Source organism: Mobula birostris, chromosome 3 (genome assembly GCF_030028105.1).
Source record: "Mobula birostris isolate sMobBir1 chromosome 3, sMobBir1.hap1, whole genome shotgun sequence".
Classification (NCBI taxonomy): domain Eukaryota; kingdom Metazoa; phylum Chordata; class Chondrichthyes; order Myliobatiformes; family Myliobatidae; genus Mobula; species Mobula birostris.
The window spans coordinates 160656873-160668822 of NC_092372.1; the positions used below are offsets into that span (position 1 = coordinate 160656873).

General features: G+C 39.5%; 1 protein-coding gene across 2 annotated transcripts in view; it reads right to left on the reverse strand.

Annotated features, from left to right (window-relative positions):
• LOC140194748 (adenylate cyclase type 1-like) overlaps window positions 1–9917 on the reverse strand; it is a 283950-nt gene extending 274033 nt beyond the window's left edge. Inside the window, exons 1-3 of one of the 2 annotated variants that reach the window (XM_072252008.1) lie at window positions 9044–9917; window positions 7643–7792; window positions 4643–4761 (exon numbers count right to left, since the gene is read on the reverse strand). In XM_072252008.1, coding sequence (XP_072108109.1) covers window positions 4643–4761; window positions 7643–7792; window positions 9044–9637 — 863 coding nt within the window. In that variant the 5' untranslated portion in view covers window positions 9638–9917. The remainder of the gene's footprint in view (window positions 1–4642; window positions 4762–7642; window positions 7793–9043) is intronic. The other variant, XM_072252009.1, reaches the window with a different exon arrangement.
• Between the last annotated feature and the right edge of the window lie 2033 nt (window positions 9918–11950).

An 11950-nucleotide genomic window follows, 5' to 3' on the forward strand; every position in this document is an offset into this window, starting at 1 on the left:
ACGCCGGTTTCGAGTAAAAACGACAGGTGTTCACACGAAGCGTTTTTCAAAATATCTCCATCCACATTAGAATGGATATTTGGGTGCATCTCTTCCTACTGGGCATGCACAGAACACACAGAAAACAAGCAAAGAGGAAACTGTATACTAGGTACGCATTTGTCCAGTTACAGACTAGAAAATCTTTAAAGGAATTGCCGTTGGCTCTCGCGCAGGAGGACTTAAAACTGAAAAAACAACATACTGGAGCGTATGGAGGCAACCAACAGGGAGTTCACAGACAGTATGACCCGGCTGGTGACGAACATTGAAAAACTGACTGACTCTGTTGCATTAATAAAGCACCTTGTTAGATGTATAAAACATGTCTGCATGGTGTTATCTTGTATTTCCATACAATGTTACATTAGGCTGTTACACATCTACTGTCAGAGAAGTACTCACATAAATAGGTAAACCACCTTCATACAAGCAAGGATAGAAAACAGGGCAAAGCGAATATACTTATTTATTCAGTATGGGTCAAAGTACCTGCGTACATTTCTAACTCTTCTGGCTTCAGTCTCATTGCCGTCTGTTCTGAAATTGTTAGGATGTGGGGGGGTTGCGTTCAAGAAAACAGTGAAATGCCGCGCTGTCACCATCTGTTTCGGCACATCATGACAGCGTTATATCAGCGATCCGGCAGCGCTTGCACAGTACCAAGCAGAAGCAGAAAAAGCATTGTTGTTGTGGTGTTGTCATGACAACATTTTTTAAATCTCTCCATTTACCCTGTCCACACTACAATGCGCAACAATCATTTTCAAATTTACACACGCTGGAGAGTGTTTTAGAAAAGCTCTATTTTCGCTGGATGAAAACGCTATTTCAATGTGGACAGAGGGTCAAAATGAAGAGAAAAAGCTTTGTTTTCAAAATTAGCTGGCATAGTGTGATCATAGTACAGTAGGACTGTAGTCTAGTACAGTCTTACTGCTCAGTTTTCCATTATATATCAACCACTTCATCACAGGAATCAACCTATTGAAATCTTTCTGTATTGCCTCAATGCAAGCACATCCTTCCATAATTATATAAAGGCATCCGTTAGTCTCACAAGACCATGGATCTGCACCTGGAAAATCTCCAGGGTGCAGGCCTGGGCAAGGTTGTATGGACACCGATGTTGACCAAGGGAAGGCAATTAGGACCCATACAGCTTGGCACCAGTGTCGTCGCAGAGCACTGTGTGCTTAAGTGCCTTGCTTAAAGACACAACACGCTGCCTTGGCTGGGGCTCAAACTCATGACCTTCAGATCACTAGTTGAATGCCTTAACCACTAGGCCATGTGCCCACACTCAATAATTATAGAAACCAAAATGACACCATATTCCAGGTGTGGCTTCACTGGCAATTTGTAATTTTGCAGCAAAATTTTCCTCCTTTTTATTGCAAAGGGCTGCAGTATAAAAGCAATATTTGATTGGTCTTTCTAATTCCCTGATGTACCTGCATAGTAACTTTTCATGTTTTAAGCCCCTCATAAACCTTCATACTGCAACAGCTTGTAGATCACACCATTTAAGTGATGTCACATTTTTAATTCCAATATGAATAACCTTGAACTTTCCCATTTTATGTTTCATCTATCAATGTATTTTCCACTCATGTAACAGATCTATATCCATTGAGGCTGTTTTGCACCCCCTCACAACTTGATAACCTACTTTTCATTATAGATAGCACCATCAAATTTCACTACTATACTCCCAGTTCTTTCATCAGCATAAAGTATAAATTGATGATGTCCCAGCACTGATCTCTATGGCATTCCACTAGTTACCGATGGCCAATCTGAAAATGAAGTACTTATTCTGACTTTCAATTTTTTTTTTGTTAGTTACCTATTCCCCGTATTCTTGCTCACATAATACCCCTGACCCCATGCTCTTACTGAGTACCTTCTGGAAGACCAAATACATATCTACTGGTTCCTCTTCAATAACCGTGTTTGTTACATTACAAAAGGACTCTAGGAAATTTGTCTCTTTTGCCATCAAAGTACCACCAACATCTGTAACATCACCCATCATTATCCCAGCCACAGCAAATCTGCTGCTAATGATGCACAGCTTTGTCATCTTCGGACCCAACAATCCAAATGCTCCTCTCCTACCTTCCACGTCAATCTTCTTATCCAAAGGTCTGCTATCTGAACCAGTTGTTTATCACTTTGCTCCACAGTCCTCAACTTAAAACTTTCTGCCTTAGTCTCAAATCCCTATATGGACTTAACTTTTCTCATCCATCAAATCCATTCCAACTACATAACCTTGCAAAGCTTTGTGCTCCTCCGTATCCAGCTTCCCGTGAATCCTTTATTCTCTTCAACGGCCACTGGCAGAAATACCTTTGGCCACCTGAGCCCCAGAATTCTCTCCTAATATCTTACTGCATTTTCAAGTCTCTCCTCTTTCAAGACCCCAAACCATCTCATGGAACAATATTTAAGTCATGGCTTAAAATTATGCCAAATTTGAACTTCCCTGACTACAACTGTTAAATAAACAGTAGCATTATACAATTTTGATAAAGGTGCAGATGTGAAATTAATGCTTCTCTTTCCATAGTCGCTGCCTGACCTGTTGAGTTTTCCCAACATTTTCTGTTTTAGTTTCAGGTATCTAGTATTTGCGGTTTGTTTTGATTATCACAATTATACAATGATATATTTAATTATTGTTTCTATAAAATGATTTTACCCATTATGCGGGCTTAAATATTTCTAAATTTAGCTATGATATTAGAACCAATATCGCCAATTCGATACCGTTTACTAGAAAGAACCATGGCTAACGTATTGCAAGACAGCTTCATTGCCAAGAGTGATCTAGCTGCCTTCTCTCAAACAGAATAGTTTTCAAAAAATACCTCGGTCCAAACTTTCAGCTCCTTAAACTTCATTCATGAAAAATACATTGAGAGATCATCATCCTACCCAAATGTGTGTCAATGTGAAGTGTTGCAAATAATCAATTACACAACAGTCGCTGACTGACGGGGTGGGGGTGGGGGGGGGGGGAGATTATAAACCATTTCTCAAGGAACAGAATAACAGAATGCAAAATGAAATTTGCTGTAATAAGCAAAATAAAATATCCACAAAGCACTCTAAAATTAGCAAATAAAACCTAACAATATTTGTCTTAGTTTCATTTAATCTTGGTATTCATTTGTGGGTCGAGTAATATGTTTTTATTGTTGGAAATATGGCTTGGACAAACAATGGTTCTTTCTTCATACAAGAGAGGTCACTGATATAATCCCATGTTGTACCCAGATGCTCGAAGAGCTACATTTGTTGATTAATACCCTAGCGTTCTGCACAGACATGGGTTAGGAACTTCTTGCACAAGTATTACTGATGGATGTTACCATTAACAATGGAAGTGACAATCCAATAATCTTGGAACCAATAATAATACTTAGAAGTCGGTTAGTTCTGATTCATTTAGAAAGAATACTTCTTTCCTTCAATAGGTGTTAAATTGCACTTTATAAAATTAATACATTGAATTTTCTCTGTATGCGTCTTCGCTTCTCTCTCATCCTTATTTAGCAGCTCTTTAAAATCAAACTCATTTCCTGAAATATTCATCAGGGAGTTTGATAGGTCTCCTATTTAAACATAGGACAGCTTGCTGTGTTAAAACATAACCTATTCCTGTGTCAGTCCTATGTTGAATCAAATGATCATGACTGTCGAGATGGCTGTGCAGAGATTAGATTTGAAAATTGAACTGTTCCATTAAATATTCGCTTGAAGACTTAACAGAAACCTATATAATTTTAATTCTACTTTGGACTTCATTTTCCTCAACCTGCATTAATGTTAATATGTTTATTTTTGTTCATTTTGTCAAGGAAACTAGGTACAATTTATGTTAGTTTATGTTAATCTTGCATGTTATGTTTAGAATGTATTTTGCTGCAAAAAAAAATTCCTGTGGTAAGCATGCCCATGAAAATTAACATGCATTTGAACTTGACTGTGGTGGTCTTGGGTAACTTTGATATATTCTGTTCATTACAGTAATCATAAACACAAGAAAGCCTACAGATGCTGGAAATCCAAAGCAATGCACACACAATGCTGGGGGAACACAGCAGATCAGGCAGCACCTATGGAAATGAATAAACAGTTGACGTTTCTGGCCAAGAATTCTCCTTAGGGCCTGAAGGTTTTCAGGCTGAAATGTTGACTGTTTTTCACCCATAGATACTGCTTGACCTGCAGAGTTGCCCAGCATGTTATGTGTGTCACTATGGTAATTGATATTTTTTTGAATGAATTGTTAATACTAAACTATTGAAATGATCATGAGCAATATTTAGATTACACATAATTATATCCGAGGCTGGAATATCAAACTAAGTGAATCATATGCCACAAAATACAATTAGATACAATGATTATTATTATTTAGCACGGTAGCCCTCTCATTCATTCCAATGTTCTTTGCATTATAGACTTATAGTATGTTGTTCTATGGTTATGATAATATGGATTGCTTTGGACATTCTTCTGCAAGATATTTAGACTATTAAAGTATAATAATGATTAGTTGGCACATTTGAATAAAAAAAGTCTGACTTACCTGACATTGTCATGTCTTTGGATATATATTTTGTGAAATATCCTTTCTGGAGGTTTGAGGAAATCTTCTTTCATTTCCATAGCTACATTTCTGGGTAATAGGCTCATTAGAAGTCTTTCCTGTGGAAAATTGCAGAACTATAAATATAGAGACAAAATTCATGTATCTGAGTACTTTGTACAGTTAATAGATTATTAACAAATAATTGGATCAAGTACATATTGACCCTGTTAATATACAAAGTATAGTAAAATCATTAAAATATGACATTTAATAGTGATGATTTATTAAACTGGATTATTTATCTATGCAACAAACAGGCTAACATAATAAGACAAAATGGATATATTAATTCCACGGAGTAAATAAGGAATTGAGCTAGTAACTGTGTGGACATTTTATGATGAGTATAAATTTCAGGTGAAATGCTTACAATGCAGCGAACTTCATTCTTTTATATGCCAAACAATGTCAGTATGAAGTATAATTCCACCTTTAAAGTTGATTGTTCTGTGAAGCACTACTCTATAAAAGCTACTTAACTGGCATTTTGTTGAAAGCAATGCACTCAACACAGGCAGCAAGCAGATTAACTCCCATAAAACATGTGTCTAGAAATTACTTCGGTTATTCAATTTACTATTATACACAGAGTTAACTGTTTTTAGAAACCTGCCTCTGAGCAGGCCATAATTACAGTGATGTTGATGAACTGAGGGATTTAACAAAAATGCTCTATAATGTTTTTTTTTACTGAAATTAGCAGAAAACCACTACCCTTATCAAGGATCAGTCAACTGGACTGCACAAACATACTCATTATATTGAGAAACTATTAAAGGATCTGTTGGTTAATACAAAGTAGATCACAAGTACAACTAATTTTGTTTTCAATTTTTGAGACTCCTAAACCAGATAACTGAATTTGAAGAGAAAGCTAAATCACTCTTGGGTTTGGAGTTCAATACTTTTTTTGAAGTTAGGCATTGTTGTGCCAGATTGTTCTGATTAATCATGTGCATATATTCAGTGATGATGTGGCGCTGCATTGTCACACCTCAGAGGAAAAAAAAAGTATGATTGAGTGTATTTTTTAAGCAGTATTTACAGTGAGGACAGTCAAGAGCAGTGGAGTTCCAAAAGTCAAAAGCAGATGAAGTGTGTATGTTTGAAGGTACTGGAAATATTAACATGCGCTTCAAAAAGGATCAAACGGCAAGTTCCTGTACATGATCCCTTTCCCTTATTATGCTACTTATTGAAAATTGGAATACTTTCCAACTGTTAACTGTATTAATACACTTATGTACATATTTTGAGATTATTTTATGTGCTAACTATAGCAATTATCCAAAATGGCAAACAGCACATAATATTGCATTTTATCTAACCAAATAACTTTATATTAGCCAAGCTGTTCTAATAAGTAAATATTACACTTAAAAGACATAAGATTAACTATGGACTTGATTATGGTGCCAAAGTGACTATCTGGGAAAGCTTCACATTTGTCACATTATAGACTGATTCTTCAATATTAATACTTTTCATCAATTATTTCTGATTACACAGATGCTTTGGAAGGGAAAATTGAAAATAAAAGTTTACCTGCTTTATTAAATTAACCTTATTTCCCGCTTTAGGACTCTAACGACTATTTGGGAACAAATTACTTTCTTGAAATGTAACATTATACCTTAAAATTAAATGCAATAATTTTATAATGCTTGCTCTAACATCATAGAGTCACAAAAACTGATAATTTGAGAGTCAGCTACTTGGTTTATTATGGCTGTACTGACACACATCTGAAACAACATGAACAGTCCCACTGTTCCATATGCCTATTTTTTCACCTGTTTTGGAATATTTAATCAAATTCTATTCAATGGAGAAATAGTCCATTTTATATGTTGGAAATTACAACTCTTTGCATAAAGATTCATTTTAACTACTCTTCCTTTAGTAGATATTCTACATTGACAAACCTGCATCACTTCCTCATTGAATGTTCTATTCCCATATTTATATTAATAATAATAGTTCATTCCATTCAATGGTTCATAAATATCAATTACACCTCCCATGACATTAAAAAGCCCATATTGCATCTATTCTTAGCTCAGAATAAAACTCAGTTGGTGACTGAAAAAACATGAGATCCAGCCATATAACTTCAAATACATAATAAAACAGAATGTGCTGACAACATTTAGATATTAGATGCTAAGAAGAAATCAGATAAATTAACACTTGCCTTACAGCTTTTATCGAATATGTTTACATCTGTAAAAATTTTTATACTTCTTTATAAACAGTGGCATATAGACCACAAAATTCATTGCTTTAACTGGCGTGTTCTGTACATTGGCGCTCCGTGTGTAGTTTATCGAGAGCTCGCATCATTTTTTCATTTTATTGTATTTCTTTTAATAATTTTTCTTTAGTGAACATTAAAAACTGCGCAGATATTTTGGAATGTTATTATTACTTGTCAAGAAGTTTACTTGGCTTGATATCCAAAGCATCCGTGGAAGGGGTGATGTGTCTATGCATTTGAAAAATTGAACGATATGTGTGTTATATTTTAAATAGCAAGAGGCTTAAATTAAGCTTAATCACGACAATTAAAACGATTGGTTTAGTCAGGTGTAGAGTAATGAATTGTGTGAGGGTACCTGCCGCTTTCGAAGTCCAACTTTATTGACTCAGTCAATCTGGAGCAATATTAGAGACATCATGTATTCTTTCTCAATTTTACGCTATGTAATGGCTTTCATTTTTATTTAATATGTTTGATTATTTAATCTAATTTTATAGTTCTACTATACAGAGGCGTTCAATATTATACGGATATATTTTCGTTAAATATATTGAAACATTGTTTGCAATTTTCTTCGTTTTGTTATTCATTTTATTACAAAACATCTAATTCTCCTTTTTCCCTTTGCGTGATCTTTGGCTTTTCTTTCCTATGTACCTGGAGCTAAACTTACTGACCTGTTTTTCATTTTCATCCTCCAGGCGGAGGCGCTCCTCGATGCAGTTCCTCGCCTGAAGAAAGGCTTTCCTCTGGGCTCTCTCTGTCAGGATCCTCACAAACACCCCAGACATGTTCACGCTGGCAAACAGAACAGCATTGGCCACAAGCTACAAGAGGGGACACAGAACACCCCATTCAATCCAGTCTCCCGAATCTAGTTATCACTACACGAGAGGCAGAGTCAAGAAGCAGATTTATTTTTACAATGAGCTGCTGCATTATTGGGTACAACAGGTGTTTTTTTTCTCTCTCTCTGATTTTTACACGCCCGCCCAATAATGTTATTGATGAGTAGGCGCGAAGGTTAACATGAACTAATGTCAATTTTATACAACTTACTTAGCCCTTCCGTTTACGTAAACACACACAGTGTTCTTTATTTTCTGGCGAGCCCAATCCAATTACATCGCCGGGTTCACCTTATCCTAAACCGCCGCTGGAGTCCAAGTATCTCTAACCTTTAGACCAAACTAGAGTCTCATGCCTTCCTATCTGCACTCCCTCTTCTCTGACATATTTGCAGGGTTCATCCTGAAATAAAATGCTGGCAAATATTTTGCAAATTTATTTTAAGGTCACAGAGGGGACAGCTAATCATCAATAAGCAACAGATGTGGTCAAACGCTGCCCGGATTATGTGCATGGACAGATGGAATGGTTGTCATAATCAGTGTAATGCCCCAGGTTAACAAAACCCCAACAGCTCGGCCATTTAGTAATACCATAATACCACAGGAATTTTGGTGACATAAGCTAACACTTAGCCTTTAAACTACATTTTACGATTTAATCTCTGTCTGCGGAAATGGTTCTAATCATGTTGTTTAAAAGGGTTGTGGGTTAATAAACTCTTTGGCCTCTGGTGAGAAGAGTTGGTGCCAGTCCGCACGGACCTAAGCATCAACCAATTACTTCCCGCCTGTGGACAAAGCCTTTGCCATGCATAATGTGGTGGGGTGAACGTGGGAAACGACGGGATGGAATAAATTCGTCGCCTCTATTCAGAATTAGGAACTTTAATCAGAAATAACAGGTATGAAGGTGCAAGTTGATCCATCACTCCACGGAGTTTGCAATCTTAAACGTTATTTTCAAAAAAGCAACAGCTCCAGAACATTTCTCCCCTCTCGATCCCCATCTCCCTCTCGGAGTCTATCTCTGTCTCACTGAAAAGGAGCAGTTGCCAATATCCTTACAACAGCTTTCAGAACTGGGGAGATCGTTCAACATCCCTCCCCTTCCATCCCAAAACAAAACTTGACAATGTCTTTTGGAGTTGATCTAAGGACGCGAGGACTTTGTTTCGAAGTCCCACCACAAAGCAGTAAATGGAGATTGCTGCTGGAAAGGGGACTTACCGTGCGCCAGAGCCTCTGCCTCCTGGAGGTGACTGAGGTGGCGGTGACGATGATGTGAGAGACGGCCACCATCAGGCCGAAGATGATAGCCAGCAAAGTCCGTACCGGCACCAGCGAGTAGGCGACGAAAGTGACCAGCATAAGCTGCCACATGCCGTGCTCGGGAGAGGTCGGCGGCTCCAAGCCGTAGGATCCTAGCGAAAAGGGGCAGCACAGGAAGGAGAAAGTGAAGGCGAAGAGCAGTGTGAGTTTGACGATCTGCTGTAGCTGGGTGACCTGTAGGTACTTTACGTTGGTCACGATGAAGAGCGACATGAAAATGATGCAGTGAACCGGGTGCGAGCCCTTGGAGATGGTCAGGCTGGGGCCGGACATTAACTCCACGATGGCTAGCGTGGCCGTCATGATGATGAGTACGGCCAACGCCTTGAGGGTGGCAGTCTGTTCCAGCTTGAGGTTGTAATTCTGAAAGAGAGACTCCAGCTCCTTGCAGTCGAACTCGTCCTCGCAGCCTCCCGTGTCCAGAGGCAGCCCCGGGACGCACGGGCACTTCTTGCGTCTTGTTTTGACTTTGCGGAGCGGTGCATCCTCCATGGCATTGCCATCAAAGTTGAAGAATGGAACCAAAAGAAGGAAAAGAAAAGAAAACGAGAACCAACCCTTTCTTCCCCCGCCGCTTGGCACCGGCCCTGCGGATCTGCCCGGCTCTTCGGGCCGTTCAGAATGGCTTCGGCATTTTTTTTTCACCCACGTCCCCTCACTCAGCCCCCTCCTGGTAACAGCTGAGGAGGCGAAGCCTCCGAGAGAGGGAGAGGAAACGGAGAACAGAGAGCAGGATGAGGAAGGGAAGAAGGGCAGATGAGACACGTCAAAGAAACAAACAAGTTGGCACTTTCAGCAGCAAACGGCAGAGGCTGTGCAAACTGGTGAAGTGGCTCCTCTCTTCCCCCTGCTAACACAACATAGAAAGAAGGAGATGAGAGCAGAGAATGATCCCATCCTAACCCAGAGCCTTGTCACCCAGGACAGACTAATAACGCCTGCGCACTGCCCTCACACCCCCTCCCTCCGCGACATCTCACGTCTTGGCTCTAAAGTAGCTGAGGATAAGCGAACCCCGAGCCTTCCTCTCGTAACAGCAACAATCTGCTGTGCAACAGACCCGAACGCCCCGAAACATCCGCCAGCGTCCAGCATGGACTTCTGACACCGCCGCAAATGAAAGAGCCGGGAAAAAGTATAAAAAAAACACACGGAATAAAACCAAACCCGGGTTTGCAGGGGAACTAAAAATACGGCGCTCAGAACGTGCACGCACGGAGACATCGCTTCAAATTCAAATATTTCAACTCTCGCTTCCCTGCGGTGTGAAGCCTTAGCAGTAAATTCTATTTAAATATAGCAAACCTCTGTCCGCTGCTCTTTCAACTACGTGATGTGTGTTTCAAACAAATCCTAAATACATCTAATCTGGCAGTGGATGGTGCGCCGTTCTTTTTGTAGGTCATATCCATAGATGCAGCCGTGTTGAATTCTATCTTTAACTCAAAGCCGCAGGATGGAGCTGTCTTCTCAACATTGTTGCTTCATTGCCACAAACCAACCAAGTGTTTGGGATGTTGTCTGTGTCCATTTCTTCCCCTCCGTGCGTGGTGTGTGTATGTGTGTGCCACTCAGCAAAAATTTGCATTCCATCTCAAAACCTAGTTCTCGGGAATCAGATCTTTTTCGCATCAGTCGCTCTTAATTGCTACTGGCCGTGTGACCAACGGCAACTAAAAATAAACATTTTGTTTTCTTAGCAATGCGGACCCGGTTATCCTCTGAGTTAAAAACAAACCACTACCTCTTCTTATTACTAATTGCTCAGAGAACATTCGAAAGAAAACTATTTAATTATGTTACATTTCGTGAATAAAATGACAAGAGTGAAGGAGCAACCTGATTCAGATAGCTAGCCGTGTGGGGTCACACCATTTATAATACGTTTGTACTACGGGCAAAAGATAATTAAGTAAACCGATTAAGCACAACCGGCAGCGGCATATGGAGTTGGGGCAGTCTGGTATCCTCCCGGAAAAAGGTTACGGTTTACAGGTAAAAGTGAAGAGAAGGCACCACTATAATTAACAGAGGGCAGAGGAAACCTGTTTGGCTCTCCTAATCTCATTCCATGCGATGCCCAATCCGGGTTTGAGGACAAATCCGGTCACGCGAAGAAACTTACTCGGTAAACGCCACTATCAGATGGCGTATGCCAAATTAGTTTGGACGTCTTGTTGATTCACGAAAGGAGATGTTTACAATGTCAGTGGCGCACCGCTGGATAATATTAACATCTGAGTCTAATTAATTTCCGGAGTATGAAGTCGTTATTTTAGACAGCTAAAATACAAGATAGAAGGTATGACACCACCTTGCAAGTTAGCCTAGTTCAATTTAATACTTAGCATCTTAACGCAGTGAACTCCGCCACTATTACTACAATGAAAAGAGCACCGCTGGCAGAGAACTCCCCGCCAAAAATGCACTTCCGCTGAGAAAGGCATGCGCGAGCAGTGCCTGTGCTGATCTCCAGAACGTTGCAAAAAGCTGTACGGCCAATGAAGCACGTTTGAAGCATGGACGCTGTTGAAGGGAAAGTGGCAGGCAATGTGTGCACAGCACTTCGCCGCAAACAGTAAGGTGACAACGACAATTTTGTTTGTTTTAGAATTGTGTAGGCAAAGATTTTGGATTGGATTCGTGTCTTCAGAAATGACTTTAAATAATTTCGAAGCAAGTTTCACCCAATGAACCACAACTATCTGACAGCGTTACAATTTCCATAAAGCAGAGCAGTTTGGAATGGGAAACTCTGATGCAGAAAAACTTGAGCTGTATGGGGATGAATCTTGAGCGAGTCAA